General features: G+C 50.3%; 1 protein-coding gene across 7 annotated transcripts; it reads left to right on the top strand.

Moving 5' to 3' along the window:
• Positions 1-8: 8 nt before the first annotated feature.
• BRD2 (bromodomain containing 2) lies at positions 9-11,886 on the top strand. 7 transcript variants are annotated; one of them, XM_036868014.1, is made up of 14 exons: positions 249-384; positions 2,972-4,292; positions 5,676-5,837; positions 5,921-6,224; positions 6,828-6,965; positions 7,472-7,610; positions 7,701-7,915; positions 8,013-8,387; positions 8,907-9,035; positions 9,225-9,476; positions 9,610-9,875; positions 10,377-10,681; positions 10,916-11,038; positions 11,145-11,886. In XM_036868014.1, the coding sequence occupies exons 4-14, from the start codon at positions 6,033-6,035 to the stop codon at positions 11,279-11,281; spliced, it is 2,271 nt and encodes a 756-aa protein (XP_036723909.1). In that variant the 5' UTR covers positions 249-384; positions 2,972-4,292; positions 5,676-5,837; positions 5,921-6,032; the 3' UTR covers positions 11,282-11,886. The 7 variants fall into 7 exon arrangements, with proteins under 7 accessions (XP_036723903.1, XP_036723909.1, XP_036723908.1 ...); XM_036868008.1 differs by lacking the exon at positions 5,676-5,837 and having other exon boundaries at positions 9-384; XM_036868013.1 differs by lacking the exon at positions 5,676-5,837 and having other exon boundaries at positions 7,764-7,915.
• The last annotated feature ends 2,988 nt before the right edge of the window (positions 11,887-14,874 follow it).

Below are 14,874 nucleotides of genomic sequence, written 5' to 3'. Positions count from 1 at the left end.
GACGATAGCGGGATGGGAAGCCGGGGAGATGCAGAAGCAGCGGCATTAGAGTGCTCTGGGTCTGTGGAGAAATGCCTGGGCCATGCAGCCCCCTTGGCCGCTTGAGCGACCCCTAGGAACCTATGGAAAACTGGCCCCCGTGGCGGGGGGGGAGGGGCGGCTGGCACGTGACCCGGGTCAGCCAATCTGGATGTTGCTGACGTGGCCGCGCGGCCCCGATGGTCTCCCCACCCCCTAGCTCAGTCGGGAAGGGAGGGGCTGGGGGCTACGCCCCCTCCCCCAACGCAACCTCAGTTTCCGGGGGGTGACACCCCGGATTACATCCTCCCCCCGCACCAAGACAAGGGGAACATTGGAGCCCCCCTGGAAGGTTCCAGGATCCAGGTGAGAAAGGGCCTTTGGCGGGCGGGGGCGTTGTCAGTCATTTAAGTGCCTAACCAATGGTGGGGAGTCCGGGAGGGAGATTCTTGGGGTGCAGAGAAGAATCCTGAGGGTGGGAGGATTTGTCCTTCAAATAGTTTACAGCCAATGGGAGCGTGTAGGGGGGCGAGCAGGAGAGGGCCCCTCGGGTGGGGGAGGGGAATGGCCAACCTCTGTCTCAATACCAACTGGAGGGCAAAGGGGCGTGGGGCGGTGTTTCCCCCCCCCCAATTCCATTCGTCCCCTGGGGGTACAGGAGCTTGGAGCCAGGTGAGAAGGGATCCTTTTGGCGTTCGGAGGGTGGGGTGACCTAGTGGGCTGAGGAGTGGGAGTGGTGACTAGTTCTTACTCGTAGATGGGAATGCTGAGAGTTGGCAACCCGGGTTGTAAACTGAAATTGTTCCCAGGCGCCCACTCCCTTTCTCCGCAGAGACTAAGGAGCATTTCTGTGCTTCCTTTGTGTCAGCGGTAGGAAGCTGGCAGTCACCACATGGCACGGTGGAGGTTACGCTTCGAGTCGCTTATCGAATTTGTGTGCGTTCACGTGGACATGGCCTGCGGAGCCTTCCGAACAAACCTCCTTTGCCGCGGCGGGGGGTCTTAGCTGAGCATGTGTCTACCCCAGACTGGGGAGGGCTTGCAGGCTGGAAGCTTGGGGTCCTCTTGGGAGCAGAAACCGGCCCAACCGGCGTCTTGGGAGGGGTTGGTAATCGTGGCCTGAGACTGGAGTGAGTGAGTCTCAGGACCTGGAACGATTTCACTGCTCCCAAGGTTTCGGGTTTCTCCTGGGTGGTGTCTTTTGCCTCCTTCATCCCCTCCCCCATTCCTGAACAGTTCTCTCCTTGTGTATTGCGGGGGAGGGAACGGAAAGAAGGGAAGAGTTACTTTTCCAAATTACTGAGTAGCAGTAGCCTCCCCTGTGACTCATGTGGGGGAAGGGAGAATTGGGAGGGAGCGGAGAGCAGTGATTTTCCGGAATGCAGGGAAATAAGCCAGAGTACTGTCTGGCTGCCCTTTCCCTTTCTAATAAGGCCCTGTATTCTTTCGACCTCCTAAATTTTCTTCCCTGCCCGGCCCCCTGATGGGCTTGTGTGCAGACTTGCAAGGCCCCGGGTGGAGAAAGGCAGATTGGGGAGGCCGGGCCATTAGGGGGAGGGGAATGGGGGAGGGGAGAAGGCCTCTGCAAAGTTGCTGTGTCATTGCTCTCTTTGCTGCAGCCACCCGGGCGGGCCCGCTTGTACTTTTGGGGCCGAGGTCTGATCGGAGGTGGGTGGGGGGGAGGAGAGAGACTGCTTTTCCTGTGCGCAGTTCCCCCCGTCCCGCAGGGTTTGCCGGACTCGGGTGGTCGAGAATTGATGGCCATTTTAGACGCAGTAAGCGAGGTTAGGGTTCCAGGGCCGCTACGGAGGGAGGGTGACCCAGTTGGAGTTCAAGGACCTAGGCCCTCACGAAGCCCTGGGTTTGGGGGGTCTCTTATATTCCTTAACTTACATTAATTTCCTTATTCAGATATGCATAGTCTGTTTTCTTCCTTGGTAGCCAGAAGAGGGGACGTGGAGGGGAAGGCCCCCACTAAAGCCCAGGTGGGGGAAATTCTTTCACTTTCCGGTAAGGGGGCGGGGGAGCCCCAGAGATGGCTTTAGAGATCTTGACCTTGTGCTTTGGTTCTATTCACACGTAGTCTGTAACCCTATTCAGATTATTGTACTAGATTGTGGGAAAGATGTTAGTTGAGTGGGTTGGGGGGAGGGGGCGAAATTGAGTTCCCAAAATGGCTCCTGCCCCTCCTCGGAGGCGGACGGCCCGGGGGGAGGGGGGAGGGGAGAGAAGGAGGGGGAGGGCTAGTCTGAGCCGCAGCCGCCGCCTCCTCCGCTCGCCCTCCTCCCTGGCGCTGACCGATGGACCAGCCGCTCCGTGGGGAGGACTCCGAACCCTGGTGGGGGGGATGGGGGGGCTCTTCCGCCCCCGCGACGCTAGGACCCTTAGAGGGTGTGGGCCTGCCTTCGGGGTGGGGGGAGGACGGCGAGCGTGGGGAAAGGTCTGAGCTCGCCAGGAGGGGGAGGGCGTTCACCCTGATTCGCCCCTCGCGGGACTTGTTTTTTCCGCTCTGAGCCACACACCGGAATGAAGTTTGGGGAGGAGGTGGGTTTCATTTTAAAGGGTATATGGGTGCGTTTGGAGATTTTGCTCCCAGTTAAGGGTTGCCGAGGTTTTGTCGAGCAGGCAGATATTTGTATTGGTGACTGAAGGTATGAGTGGGAGGGATTGGAGAGGTGCTTGGGGTGCAAGTGTTTGGAACGTATTCTGTTTGGTTGCCTTGTTGATGAAAAGCCTTTAAGAGTTCACAGATGGTAGATTCTGGGGAGAGTTTTGTCTTTCGATAGTTTGGCTTGGGGAAGGAAAGGGAGGATATTAATACTCTATCAATTCTGTATTTTTGATTGCGGAGTATGGGAACGTTCGGTTCCTTCCTCGCTGCGCTTGGGAGCCCTTAGCTGTTTGCCAGTGGCAGGCCGCGGTTTCTAAGATGGCGTCTCCTTCCTCATTTCAGATTCTTCACTGCGGCGGCCTCCTCATTGCCGAGAACAACCCGCGGGCGTCCTGTGGCCACACCCCGGCGGACCGAGGCTGACTACGCCCACGCGGCCGCCTCCAGTCCTGCCAGTCTAGCCAATGGAGGAGCTACAAACGGCACGACCTGCCCGAGCTTGGCAGTCACCAGTCGCACTGGGCTTGGACGCCTGGGAAGACTTTGTTGGAAGGGGAGGCGGGGAGAGGGTGCTGCACCCCTGCCAACCTCCCTCTTTCCCTGGAGTTGCTGAACCACAGCACAGCCAATTGGCTCGGAGATGTGGCGGGTTGCCGCTTCCCTGTGGGTCTATGCGGCATTCTGCCTGGTGACTGACGCGTTGGAAATGAGGCTTATGACGTCATCGCATCCGCCGACCAATAGAAAACGCTCCCGCGGAGAGGTGTTCCTCCCTCTTCGACTGCGCTGCTTCACGCGCGTGAGCGAGCGCGCGCGCGCGGAGGGGGTGGGGGAAGTCGGGAGCGCGGTGGCGCGCATGAGCGGCGAAGCTCCGCCCCCTTGCCTATATATAAAGGGCTGGCGCGGGGCTCGGCGGCGCCATTTCGCGCTGGAGTGGAGCAGCCTCTAGAACGAGCTGGAGGATTCTGCCTACCTATACAGAGCCTTCGAGTCGTCCGGGGCAGCCATTACAATCCACGTCCATCCGCTTGGAAATGGCCTTCGTCTCGGCCTATGACCGGTCCCGGCGGACAGTACAGACCCCATAGAAGCCCCCGAAGCTCCCCTTTTTCGAGCCCCGCCCAGTCCTCGGAGTCTGTCCACCCCCTCTACTCCGCCCTCAAGAGGATTTCAAAGATGGAGGCGGCGGCTCCCTAAACCACTTTTCGTGTTCATCCGCCTCCATCCGAGATCGAAACGGGACTTCGTCCGCGCCGGACGGTCCTGGCAGGAAGAGGGGATCCTTGCAGACCAACGGCGGGCAATATTGTCGACGGTGTCTGGGATCGGGGGCTGTCCTGGGGGTTGAAGAGTCCGTCCCCCTTCGCTCGCCCGCCTCGGCTGGGGCCGCCGCCATTTTCTTGCTGTCCGCCTCCTGCGGAGCGCGCCAAGCTGCTGGGAGTTCTCCGAGAAACAGCGGAGGAGACTGCTTTCGTGCCGGCCCGGCGGGGGGGGGGTTGTCGCCTGGAGGGCCGAGGGCAACGGCCCCCGCCCCCCCCACCACTTCCCGGGTTATGCTGGACTGGAAGGTAAGGGGAACCGAGGCCACCCGGACTTTCCGCGGCTGAGGGCAGCGCCGGTTCCCCGTGGTCAAGATGCTGCAAAACGTGACTCCCCACAGCAAGTACGTCCCCGCGAACCGCGTGTGGGAAGGGGGCGGTTGGGAGTTGCGGCGCGCGGGTGTGGGGCGTCGGATTCGGAGGGAGTGCGGAACCTAGTGGGGCGCGTTGTTTCGTGGCGCAACTGTTGGCTCGCCGGGCTCGCGCAGGGGGTTGAGCGGCGGTTTGGGACTGAGGTAGTGGCCCAGATCCTGAGTATGGAGGGAGCACGGGTTGTCAGTTTATACGTTTTTTATTCTGTGGTCAGATCTTAGCGGAGTCGAGCAGAGGGAGGTGGTGGCAGAATGTAATGGGGAAGGACGCTGATTGGGGAGCAGGTCCTGCGGGTAGGGGGTTTGGTGTCTAGCGACGGTTTGTCAGGACTTTTGGGGGGGTGGGTTCGTGGTTATATCTTGTGCTTTACAGGGTTGCCATGGTGATAGAGCTTCGGGGACTGGAAACGGAGGTTTCCTGAGTAGGGTAGAAGGATCACTCTCTTAATGCCTGGGGTAGGTCATTAAGTTCCTGCTAGTCTTTCATTGACTGGTGCGGCTTTGTGTTGAGAGTTGTATGTCTTGTTGCAGAGGATTGGGTTTTTTGATGTGTTTTTTTTTTTGTTTTTGTTTTTGTGATACAATTGGGAGTTTCATTCAGGGTAGGAGGGTGGAGCTAAGGATCCTCTAGTCCAGCTCTGCGGATGTAAACAATGAGATTTCGGTATAATGTCTTTTAGTCTTGGGTCTTGGGAAATACCTGGTCTCGAGGAGCACCAGAGAGAATGTAAACTTGGTGCATTATTGGCCTTTGATCTTCAGAGTTGATGCTACAGTGGGAACAGTTAACAGGCATCGCAGTTTTTGTTAGGGGTTGCAGGGGAGGTCTGTATCAGTTTTCTGAGAGAACTCGCTGACCTTGACTGTTCGGACAGCTCTATTTTTTGAGTTCTTCAGAGGGAGGATATGAATTTGTGAATAATTAGTTTTTGGAGACTGGTAGCTTGGGGTATTCCAGGCTGTGAAGTGTGACAAATACTCCCTTGTTTGATTTTTTTTTTTTTTTTTTTTTTTTTTTCGAGTTGATAGGGTTTTCCGTTAGATGTCTGGTCTGTTTGGAGTTAACTATCCAGAGCTTGTGGAGGATGCTGATTCCTTCTGCACAGGTGGATTCTTAAGTGTCTGTTTAATTAGCATTTTATGAAATTCTTCTATTTTGTTTCCTTTTCACCCGCTTCCCTCAGGCTCAACCACCATGGCAACCACCAAGCCCCTAGTGAGGAGGAAGCTTGGGGCTTGAGTTTCTCGGCTCCACCCATTTTGCTTAAGTCCCATCCCAATAAGGCTGTTATTCTCAAATGGCTGTGCCCTGTGAGAAACTACCTTGGGCTTTTTCACTTTAAATTTTAAAAACAGATGAAAGAGTCCATCAGACTTGAGAATTCAAAATGTAGGACTAAGAACAGAAGAGGTGGTAGGAAGTACAAGAACAAAAGCTCCATGGATTGGTTGGATACTGGTTTCATTTTCATAATCTTGACCACCTTTCACTAGATTCCAAGCCTGGATTTATTGAGGGTACGTAGCGTAAATTAGTGTAAATTGTACTCTCCCAAGTTCCACAAGATTACCACATCTGGTTTTGTTCCTTGTCTTCACAGGCTCCCTGGGGAGGGGAATGCAGGGTTACTGGGGCTGGGCCCAGAGGCAGCAGCGCCTGGGAAAAGGATTCGAAAGCCCTCCCTGTTGTATGAGGGATTCGAGAGCCCCACAATGGCTTCAGTGCCGGCTTTGCAACTAACCCCTGCCAACCCACCACCCCCGGAGGTGTCCAATCCCAAAAAGCCAGGACGGGTTACCAACCAGTTGCAATACCTGCACAAGGTGGTGATGAAGGCTCTGTGGAAACATCAGTTTGCATGGCCCTTCCGGCAGCCTGTGGATGCTGTCAAACTGGGTCTGCCGGTGAGTAGAGAGATTGGAGTGGGGAGGTATGGAAATGAACAAGAATGTGTGTGCGTGGAGTGGGCTGTCTAGTATAGCTGCTGCGGCCCCTAGGAGTTCCCATTTCTACCCTTTAGGGCAGATAGCCACCAGATTTCTGGATTCTTGGTCCTTTGTGTTTGATCCAACCGCTTGTTATCTTAGCATCTTTCATTGTGCCCTCCATGTGTCCTTCCTTAACTTTTGTGCCCTGGCTCCATTTTACAGATTCCCACCCCAGGTTGGGAGAGGACCACGGTGGCCAAAATTCTTAGCTTCTTCCTCTCCCTCATGCAGCCCATGGATAGCCAGCCCCAGAGGTAATGTCACAGGATGGGAAGCTTTTCCAGAGTGGGTGGGAGGTGGGTGGTTAGAGAAAGGCAGTAGGGGCCTCCCTATGGGTGATAAGAATCCTGTTCCACTTTTTTTCCTATCCCATAGATTTAATTGGGGCCGCAGTTTAGGAGACCATGTATTCTTGACGAATAGGGGGTGTGTATGTGCGTGTGTGTTGGGGTTGATAGTTTACTTAGGAGAACAAGCGTTTATCTTTCTGTAGCTCTGACCTACCATTTCTTTCTTTAGGATTATCACAAAATTATAAAGCAGCCTATGGATATGGGAACTATTAAGAGGAGACTTGAAAACAACTATTACTGGGCTGCCTCAGAGTGTATGCAGGATTTCAATACCATGTTCACCAACTGTTATATCTACAACAAGGTGAGTGTTTTTGTGGTATTAGTAGTTGGGGAGAGAGTGCATTTTTTATCACTACTTTATCAATGAAAGGTTTAAGTCTTTTACTGTAGGTGTTCTCAGTAGTCAGGATCCTAGAAAGTCTGAGTTCCAAAAGGTACCACTGAAAGCAGTGATGTGGTTTCAGAGATCCAGAGTTAAGAAATGTTTAAATAGAACACTTTTTATTCTTGTGGATAGTGGCCCTGTTTTTCAGAGAAATCTCCAGAGATCTGAGTAGAGCAGGAACTTTTTTTTTTTATCAGCTCTCATTCTCTTACTTTTGAACTTTATTTCTTTGTTGCATCTTGAGGGGCAGAGTTGGAAGAGAAAAGGGAATTCAGTGGCCCAATATAGGTGATTTTCAGTATTTGATGGTGAAGTTGTGTAAGGGGGGTGGTGGTGATGCCTGGGGCTAGGAATTTCTCAGAGAAAAATGGTTTTGCTTGTCTTTTGCTGGCATTTGAACTTTTTCTTTGTGTTTCCTGTAGCCTACTGATGATATTGTCCTGATGGCACAAACGCTGGAAAAGATCTTTCTACAGAAGGTGGCGTCAATGCCACAAGAGGAACAAGAGCTTGTGGTGACTATCCCTAAGAACAGCCACAAGAAAGGGGCCAAATTGGCAGGTAGGAACAGTAGGAGTTTTGCCAGTGAAGATGGAAAGATGGGAAAGATAATCAGACTAAACTTTTTTTCTCCCCCCTCCCCACCCCCAGCACTCCAGGGCAGTATCACCAGTGCCCATCAGGTGCCTGCTGTCTCTTCTGTGTCTCACACAGCCCTGTATACTCCACCACCTGAGATACCTACCACTGTCCTCAACATTCCCCACCCATCGGTCATCTCTTCGCCCCTTCTCAAGTCCTTGCACTCCGCTGGACCCCCGCTCCTTGCTGTCTCTGCAGCTCCCCCAGCCCAGCCCCTTGCCAAGGTATACATCTGTGGATATCTTTGAGACAGTGAGGAGGGACAGGTCTTGAATGGAGTGGACCCAGGGTAAAAGGCTCCTGTCTTGTTTTTCTCTGCAGAAAAAAGGGGTAAAGCGGAAAGCAGATACTACCACCCCTACACCTACAGCTATCCTGGCTCCTGGTTCCCCAGCTAGCCCTCCCGGGGGTCTTGAGCCTAAGGCAGCACGGCTTCCCCCTATGCGTAGAGAGAGTGGCCGCCCTATCAAGCCCCCACGCAAAGACTTGCCTGACTCTCAGCAACAGCACCAAAGCTCCAAGAAAGGAAAGCTGTCGGAACAGTTAAAACATTGCAATGGCATTTTGAAGGAATTACTGTCTAAGAAGCATGCTGCCTATGCCTGGCCTTTCTATAAACCAGTGGACGCTTCTGCTCTTGGCCTGCATGACTACCATGACATCATTAAGCACCCCATGGACCTCAGCACTGTCAAGGTACCCACTGCATGGGGCAGATGGGATACTCAGGCAGTGATTGGAGCCTAGGAATCAATAAAACAGTCACTTTTTCCGGGCACACGGCAGTCTTGGCATTTTATTTTTACAAAATAGTAATGGGGCAGAAGGTCAAGTACTTGTTAGGAATCCATATTTTCTGGAGTTTGAGACAATTTGGTGGGTTTTGTGTTCAGAGCATCGCTACTCATCTACAATTAGGTCCTACCTATTGGGAAAGTTGGGTTAGGATAGGAAAGTTAAGGGATGGCTGGTTAGTCAGAGACCACCCACCCTTTCTTTTCACTTAGAAATGATTTTTTTTCCTAGACAGATATTTCTTCAACCCACCCAAATTCCTTTGACTTCAGACTTGAGCCCCAGGGCATAGATCCTTAAGGCTACCCCCCTCCCCCCGCCCCCATGCTCTTGAGAGGGCTAGCCTTGCGGTGTCTGGAGCTGGCAGGGAAAGGTGAGTCTTCCTGCCTGTGCAGCTTCTGATGCTGCCTCCTTCTGCAGCGGAAGATGGAGAATCGTGATTACCGGGATGCACAGGAGTTTGCTGCTGACGTGCGGCTTATGTTCTCCAACTGCTATAAGTACAATCCCCCAGACCATGATGTTGTGGCCATGGCACGAAAGTTACAGGTGAGTGTCAAGGTCGGAGTTTGAAGAATAAATGGGTCTGGGGAGAGAAATTTTGCTGTCTGTGGTGCACAACCTCAACATGGGGCTCTCCCAGTCTCTACAGTTGTAAATTGGAGCTACCATATGGCTGGGTATGATCAGGGCACATCCATTAATTAGCATGGTTTTGAGTCTGCTGTCTCTTTCTAGGATGTATTTGAGTTCCGTTATGCCAAGATGCCAGATGAACCACTGGAAACAGGGCCTTTACCAGTCTCTACTGCCTTGCCCCCTGGCTTGGCCAAATCATCTTCAGAGTCCTCCAGCGAGGAAAGTAGCAGTGAGAGCTCTTCTGAGGAGGAGGAGGAGGAAGATGAGGAGGATGAAGAGGAGGAAGAAGAGAGTGAAAGCTCTGACTCTGAGGAAGAAAGGGCTCATCGCTTGGCTGAACTACAGGAACAGGTATTATTTTAATTTGTCACTGTTCAGTTTACTGGGTGAGGTTCATGCACTGTCTTTGCCCTAAATTTTTTTTCTTTTAGTCTTTATTGCTTATTTATTTTTTCCATTTCACATGATTCTTTTTCCTCTTTAGCTTCGAGCAGTACATGAACAGCTGGCTGCCCTGTCCCAAGGTCCAATATCCAAGCCCAAGCGAAAGAGAGAAAAAAAAGAGAAAAAGAAGAAACGGAAGGCAGAGAAGCATCGAGGCCGAGCCGGGGTTGAGGAAGATGACAAAGGGCCTCGGGCACCTCGCCCATCTCAGCCCAAGAAGTCCAAGAAAGCGAGTGGCAGTGGGGCTGGCAGCGCTGCTACACTAGGCCCTCCTGGCTTTGGAACTTCTGGAGGAAGTAGCACGAAGTGAGTACTATCTAACATGGAAGCAGAGACAGCTCAGTTATGTCTCTAATCTCTCCAGGGAGGATGATTTCTCCCACTCCTTGCAAAAGTTTCTCTAAATCAGGGTCCAGCGAATTTTTTCTGCAACTGGCCAGGTGATGAAGTAGACTTTGAAGATTGTAGTCTCTCAAAGCTGCTTAACTCTGACAGTGTAGTCTGCCTACCCCTTCTGTAAACCAGTGAATCTGTGTTTTTTCGTGTTTTCTTCTGTGGTTGGGGGGGGGGTTAATGCTTTAGGGAGCAAAAAAAGTGGACCTGTGTTAGTGTACTTATATTTAGTTCTCAAAGTCTGAGATTTCTTATAAAAGAATTTGGCATGTAAAGAAGCTCTGCTCCCCTGATACAGTGTCTAGTAGCCCACTCATTTGCCTTAATGGAAAATAGTTGTTCAGGCATGAAATCCAGGTCACTGGGTTAAATAGTGAGAATGTCCTACAATTGACAATTTTCTTTTGCCCGTAGACTCCCCAAAAAGGCCACAAAGACAGCCCCACCTGCCCTGCCTGCAGGCTATGATTCAGAGGAGGAGGAAGAAAGCAGGCCCATGAGTTATGACGAGAAGCGGCAGTTGAGCCTGGACATCAACAAGTTGCCCGGGGAGAAACTGGGTCGAGTTGTACACATAATTCAAGCCAGGGAGCCCTCTTTACGTGACTCAAACCCAGAAGAAATTGAGATTGATTTTGAAACGCTCAAGCCATCCACGCTTAGAGAGCTTGAACGCTATGTCCTTTCCTGCCTACGAAAGAAACCTCGGAAGCCCTATAGTGAGTATGAAATGAGGCCCACCAGTTAACTCAGCAAATCCTCGCGAGGTTCTGAGGACAGTTAGAGAAGGATAGTAGGCATACGCTTGATGGACTTGAGATCATCAGCTCCTGGGATGATAAGGGTTGGATTAGTTGCTTCCCAATGTTCAAGAAAGGAATTTGGCAACAATAGGGGACAGAAAAACTAGGGTGCTTCTGGCTATCTTAATCCTGGTATATTTCTTTTTCTAGCTATTAAGAAACCTGTGGGAAAGACAAAGGAGGAACTGGCTTTGGAGAAGAAGCGGGAACTAGAAAAGCGGTTACAAGATGTTAGTGGGCAGCTCAATTCTACCAAAAAGCCACCCAAGAAAGGTGAGTGTTCAGTAAGCCACTGTGAATTCACTACATCCTGCCCTCTTGACTCTTGAAAAATGGAGATCAGACTTAAATATCTTTAAACTTCAACTTTGTTCTGCAGCGAGTGAGAAAACGGAGACGTCATCAGCACAGCAGGTAGCAGTGTCCCGCCTCAGTGCTTCCAGCTCCAGCTCAGATTCCAGCTCCTCTTCTTCATCTTCCTCTTCTTCAGACACCAGTGATTCAGACTCAGGCTAAGGGGCCAGGCCAGTTGGGGCAGGAGGCTCCGCAGGACCGGACCCCTAGACCACCCTGCCCCACCCCTACTCTCCCTTTGCTGTGACACTTCCTCATCTCACCCCCTCCCCCCCACTGTAGGAGAGCTGGCTCTGCAGGGGGGAGGAATGCAGGGACAATTACTGAAGGAGGGACATAAATGGACAAAATACGACTGCGTTCCCAGCCCCATGGAGAGTGACCTCTTAGGCATAGAGCCCCTATTCAAAATGATTGTGGTGGGGCAGGGGTAAAGGGTGGGAATGGGCAAAGGCCCTGATACGGGGTTACCTGAGGCGGTAGCTGCCCTGTTCACTTGTAAGGGCCCTGTTTTGAGGTTGTTTGTTCTAATTTATTTTAAACTAGGTAAGGCCGAGGCAGGGTGGGGCCGTGGTCCCCTCAGCCTCCATGGGGAGGGAGGAAGGCGTTCTTTTTTTACGTTGACTTTTTTTTTTTCTACTCTGTTTTCCCTTTTCCTTCTCCATTTGGGGCCCCTGGGGGTTTCGGTCATCTCCCCATTTGGTCCCCTGGATTGTCTTTTCTTTGTCTGTTGATTCTAACTTGTAAATAAAGAAAATATTATTCAAGTTTTGAGTTTATTACTTTAATGACATTTCTTTTTCTAGTGCTTCAAAAGGAATGTGATACAATTGAGATTTTGAGGAAAGTACTCCTGAGGTGAGGAAAAAAGGACCATCCTGTTTTAAATAAACCAGTAGGCTGTTGCTATAGTGATAAAAGTGCATCTGCCCTTTGTAAAGTGAATCCCCCAAAATAACCTTAAGGTTTGCAATTTGCTCTGGTTTTAGATGAAGAAAACAGAATTCTCTGGCTCATTCATATCTTAACCAAGAGTTTCAAACTCAAGATTTGGAATAGGCTCAGGTTTTCCTCTGGTGCTGGACATGTGGATTGTTTCCTGCACACTTAGCAAGATGTGAAAGGGATGGGAGGTAGCCAACAGTAGGTACTTCTTGCATTGGACATCTGCCTTAAAAAGGCAGTTGTGCCTACTTTTATAATTTGCTGCTTTGGCCTCAAATTGCACATTTACATAGCTTTGCAAAGTTGGTTAAATACAATGCCAGTTCAGAGAATTCCAGCAATCCTTACCAAAATGAAATCACAAGTCCAACCCCTTCTCATGCTGTATAGATAGAAGGGCTCTATAGTTGAGGAGGATGAGATGTATGGTTTCTGGAATTTTGGGGGCTTTACACCCTGCAAAAGGGGACGGTTTAAAATAATGGGCCATAGTAGAAAATCTGAATTTTTAAATGGAAGGCCAGGAATGTAAACCTAATGGTTTATTCTACTGTAATGTTGCTGGAAACAGGTGGAAAGTGGAATATGGTAGAGATGGTAGTGATGATTTTGGAGGTAGCAATAAATTGGGCTCTAGCAGTGACTCTCAACATTTGTTGCATACTTGGACTCCAGAGCTGCTAAAAGCTCATAACTTGGGTTTCTGTCTGAATCCTTTTTTGGCCATACCCCGCGGCTTGTGTGATCTTAGTTTCCCAACCAGGGCTTGAACCCAGGCCTGCAGTGGAAGTGCAGAGTCCTAACCACTGGACTACCAGGGAATTCCCTGAATTCTTAAACTGAGGCCTGGGCAACGGTTTTTCAAAAGCTCAAAGAGATGGTAATACCCAAGCAGGGCTGGGAATCACTTGTTACCATTTTGCAAGGCTCTTAGTTTTTTAAAGGGGAGGAGCCCCCTGATTGGGCTTTTCAGCCCGCTTAATTGTGGAGCTCAGTGAGTGAACTCTTCAACTCCCTTTGAGCTCTGGTCATCTAGAGAAAAGTGATGGACAGGATTTTGAAAGTTCAGAAGTACTTAAGAGTTGTGGGTGTGGGATAGGATTTATTTAAGTCCAAAAGGATAAATGTTGATTTCAAATAGATGCGTGTCAATCTAACACTATATCTCATTTAAACGGGCATTTAAGGTGTGAGATTAGTTTGGGGAGGAGACCAGGCATACAATCTTGGAAGACTGTCTGTGGCTGCATACCCTTCTGTTCACGTCATTTAAGTATTTTTAAATTGTGGTTTGGGAAAATAAAGACTTCAACTCTCAAAAGGTGAGTTTCTGACATTGTACCTGTGGAGGCAATTTAATGTTCCCTATAGACTGAATCCAGAACAGTCTAAATGCTATAAAAGTAGGCGGCCTGGCTTATTCCCTTGACTGCAGAGCAGGCTGAGACTGGGCAAGAGTGGCTCTGGACCTGGTTTACACCTCCCTCTTTACCACCTTACTAGACAACTTACAAACGTTCATGGATTTCCTGATGGTAAGTCTGTTGGTGAAGAGTCCTTTCCCTGGTTCCTGACCCTTGAGGTTGCCATTTAGCCCTTTGATTTACTTTTTCCCTTAGTCGAAATTACTAGTCCAAACCTTAGCTCTATCCCATCCTCTCCTTGAGGCACTGTAATAGTTCCAGGAGTCTGATCCCCATTTTGGTTGGAATTACTGTCCTCCAAAGTAACAAGCACAGTCCCCAGCACAACCAGAAGGAACAATTATGGAGTCCTACCGTGGGCAGTATTTATTACCTCCCATGCTCTTTCCAGCTCTTGTAAGCATGGGTTCCACTGCTTCTTTTTTTTTTTTTTTTTTTTTTTTGCTACTTCTTGCCGTTTGCTCCTCTTTAATGTTTCCATAGTAATCATTTATTCAGAGTTTCTTTGATTGTCTTATTTTTCAATAAACACCATTACATCAATAGATCTAGATGTTGTCAAACTGCTCAATCAGGAGGTGTGGCGGTGAAGATAAAGACAAGGCCCTTGCCTTGTTTTTGAATCTTGCTTTATCAGTGCAGTTAACTCATGGTGCAGTTATTGGGCTGATTTGCTCTAAGATGAAGGCATGACAGTCTTCCAGATGATTCTAATTGCACCCAAATGTGTGCACCCCAGTCCAAGCCCTGCCAGCCTTGCTCTTGGATTCTCTCAGCACTATCCTGACTGAAAAGCCCTGCTTCCCTGAGGGGCTCCCAGGACAAGAACCAAAGCTGGTTGGAGTTACTCTCTGAGGCTTGCCAAGAATAACACGGGGGGAGGACTCGCTGATCAATGAGAAAAGGACTCCCAGAGAGCCAGGAAGGGGACTGGGAATGGTAGACGGAACTGATCTGATGATTCCATGATCTCCATCTTCTTTTCCCTTTCCTGGATCGTCACCCTAGTTCAAGCTCTGCAGAATCCCACTAGCAGGTCTTGCTGTCCCCGTAGTTTACATTCTGGGAGCAGGGAAAGGGGTGACAGACAACAGATCACAGTTTTTAATAAAAATTATAAGTTCTAGCAGTGCAATATGCAAAGATCTGTGAAGAATTTAGGAGGGTTCTGATCTGAGAGATTTCTGGGAACTGTTCAGACATATCTGGGAAGGATGAGTAGTGTTTGTCAGGAAGGGTGGGAGTAAGCACTGCCAGCAGAAGAAAGTGATGATAGTTTCCTGGTGGTCTAGTGGTTAGGATTCCAGGCTTCCACTGCCGTGGCCTGGTTCAATCACTGGTCAGGGAACTGAGATCCTGCAAGCCATGCAGCATGACTCAAAAAAA

Source organism: Balaenoptera musculus, chromosome 11 (genome assembly GCF_009873245.2).
Source record: "Balaenoptera musculus isolate JJ_BM4_2016_0621 chromosome 11, mBalMus1.pri.v3, whole genome shotgun sequence".
Taxonomy (NCBI): domain Eukaryota; kingdom Metazoa; phylum Chordata; class Mammalia; order Artiodactyla; family Balaenopteridae; genus Balaenoptera; species Balaenoptera musculus.
The sequence above is the reverse complement of the archived record's forward strand: the minus strand, read 5'-3'. Positions and strand labels throughout refer to the sequence as shown.

Bases quoted from the DNA above. Each gene is read 5' to 3' on its own strand.
- BRD2 (XM_036868008.1), top strand. From the start codon at position 4,264: ATGCTGCAAAACGTGACTCCCCACAGCAA. The intron at 6,225-6,827 runs GTGAGTAGAGAG...TTCTTTCTTTAG, and splicing joins CTGTCAAACTGGGTCTGCCG to GATTATCACAAAATTATAAA. The intron at 6,966-7,471 runs GTGAGTGTTTTT...TGTTTCCTGTAG, and splicing joins ACTGTTATATCTACAACAAG to CCTACTGATGATATTGTCCT.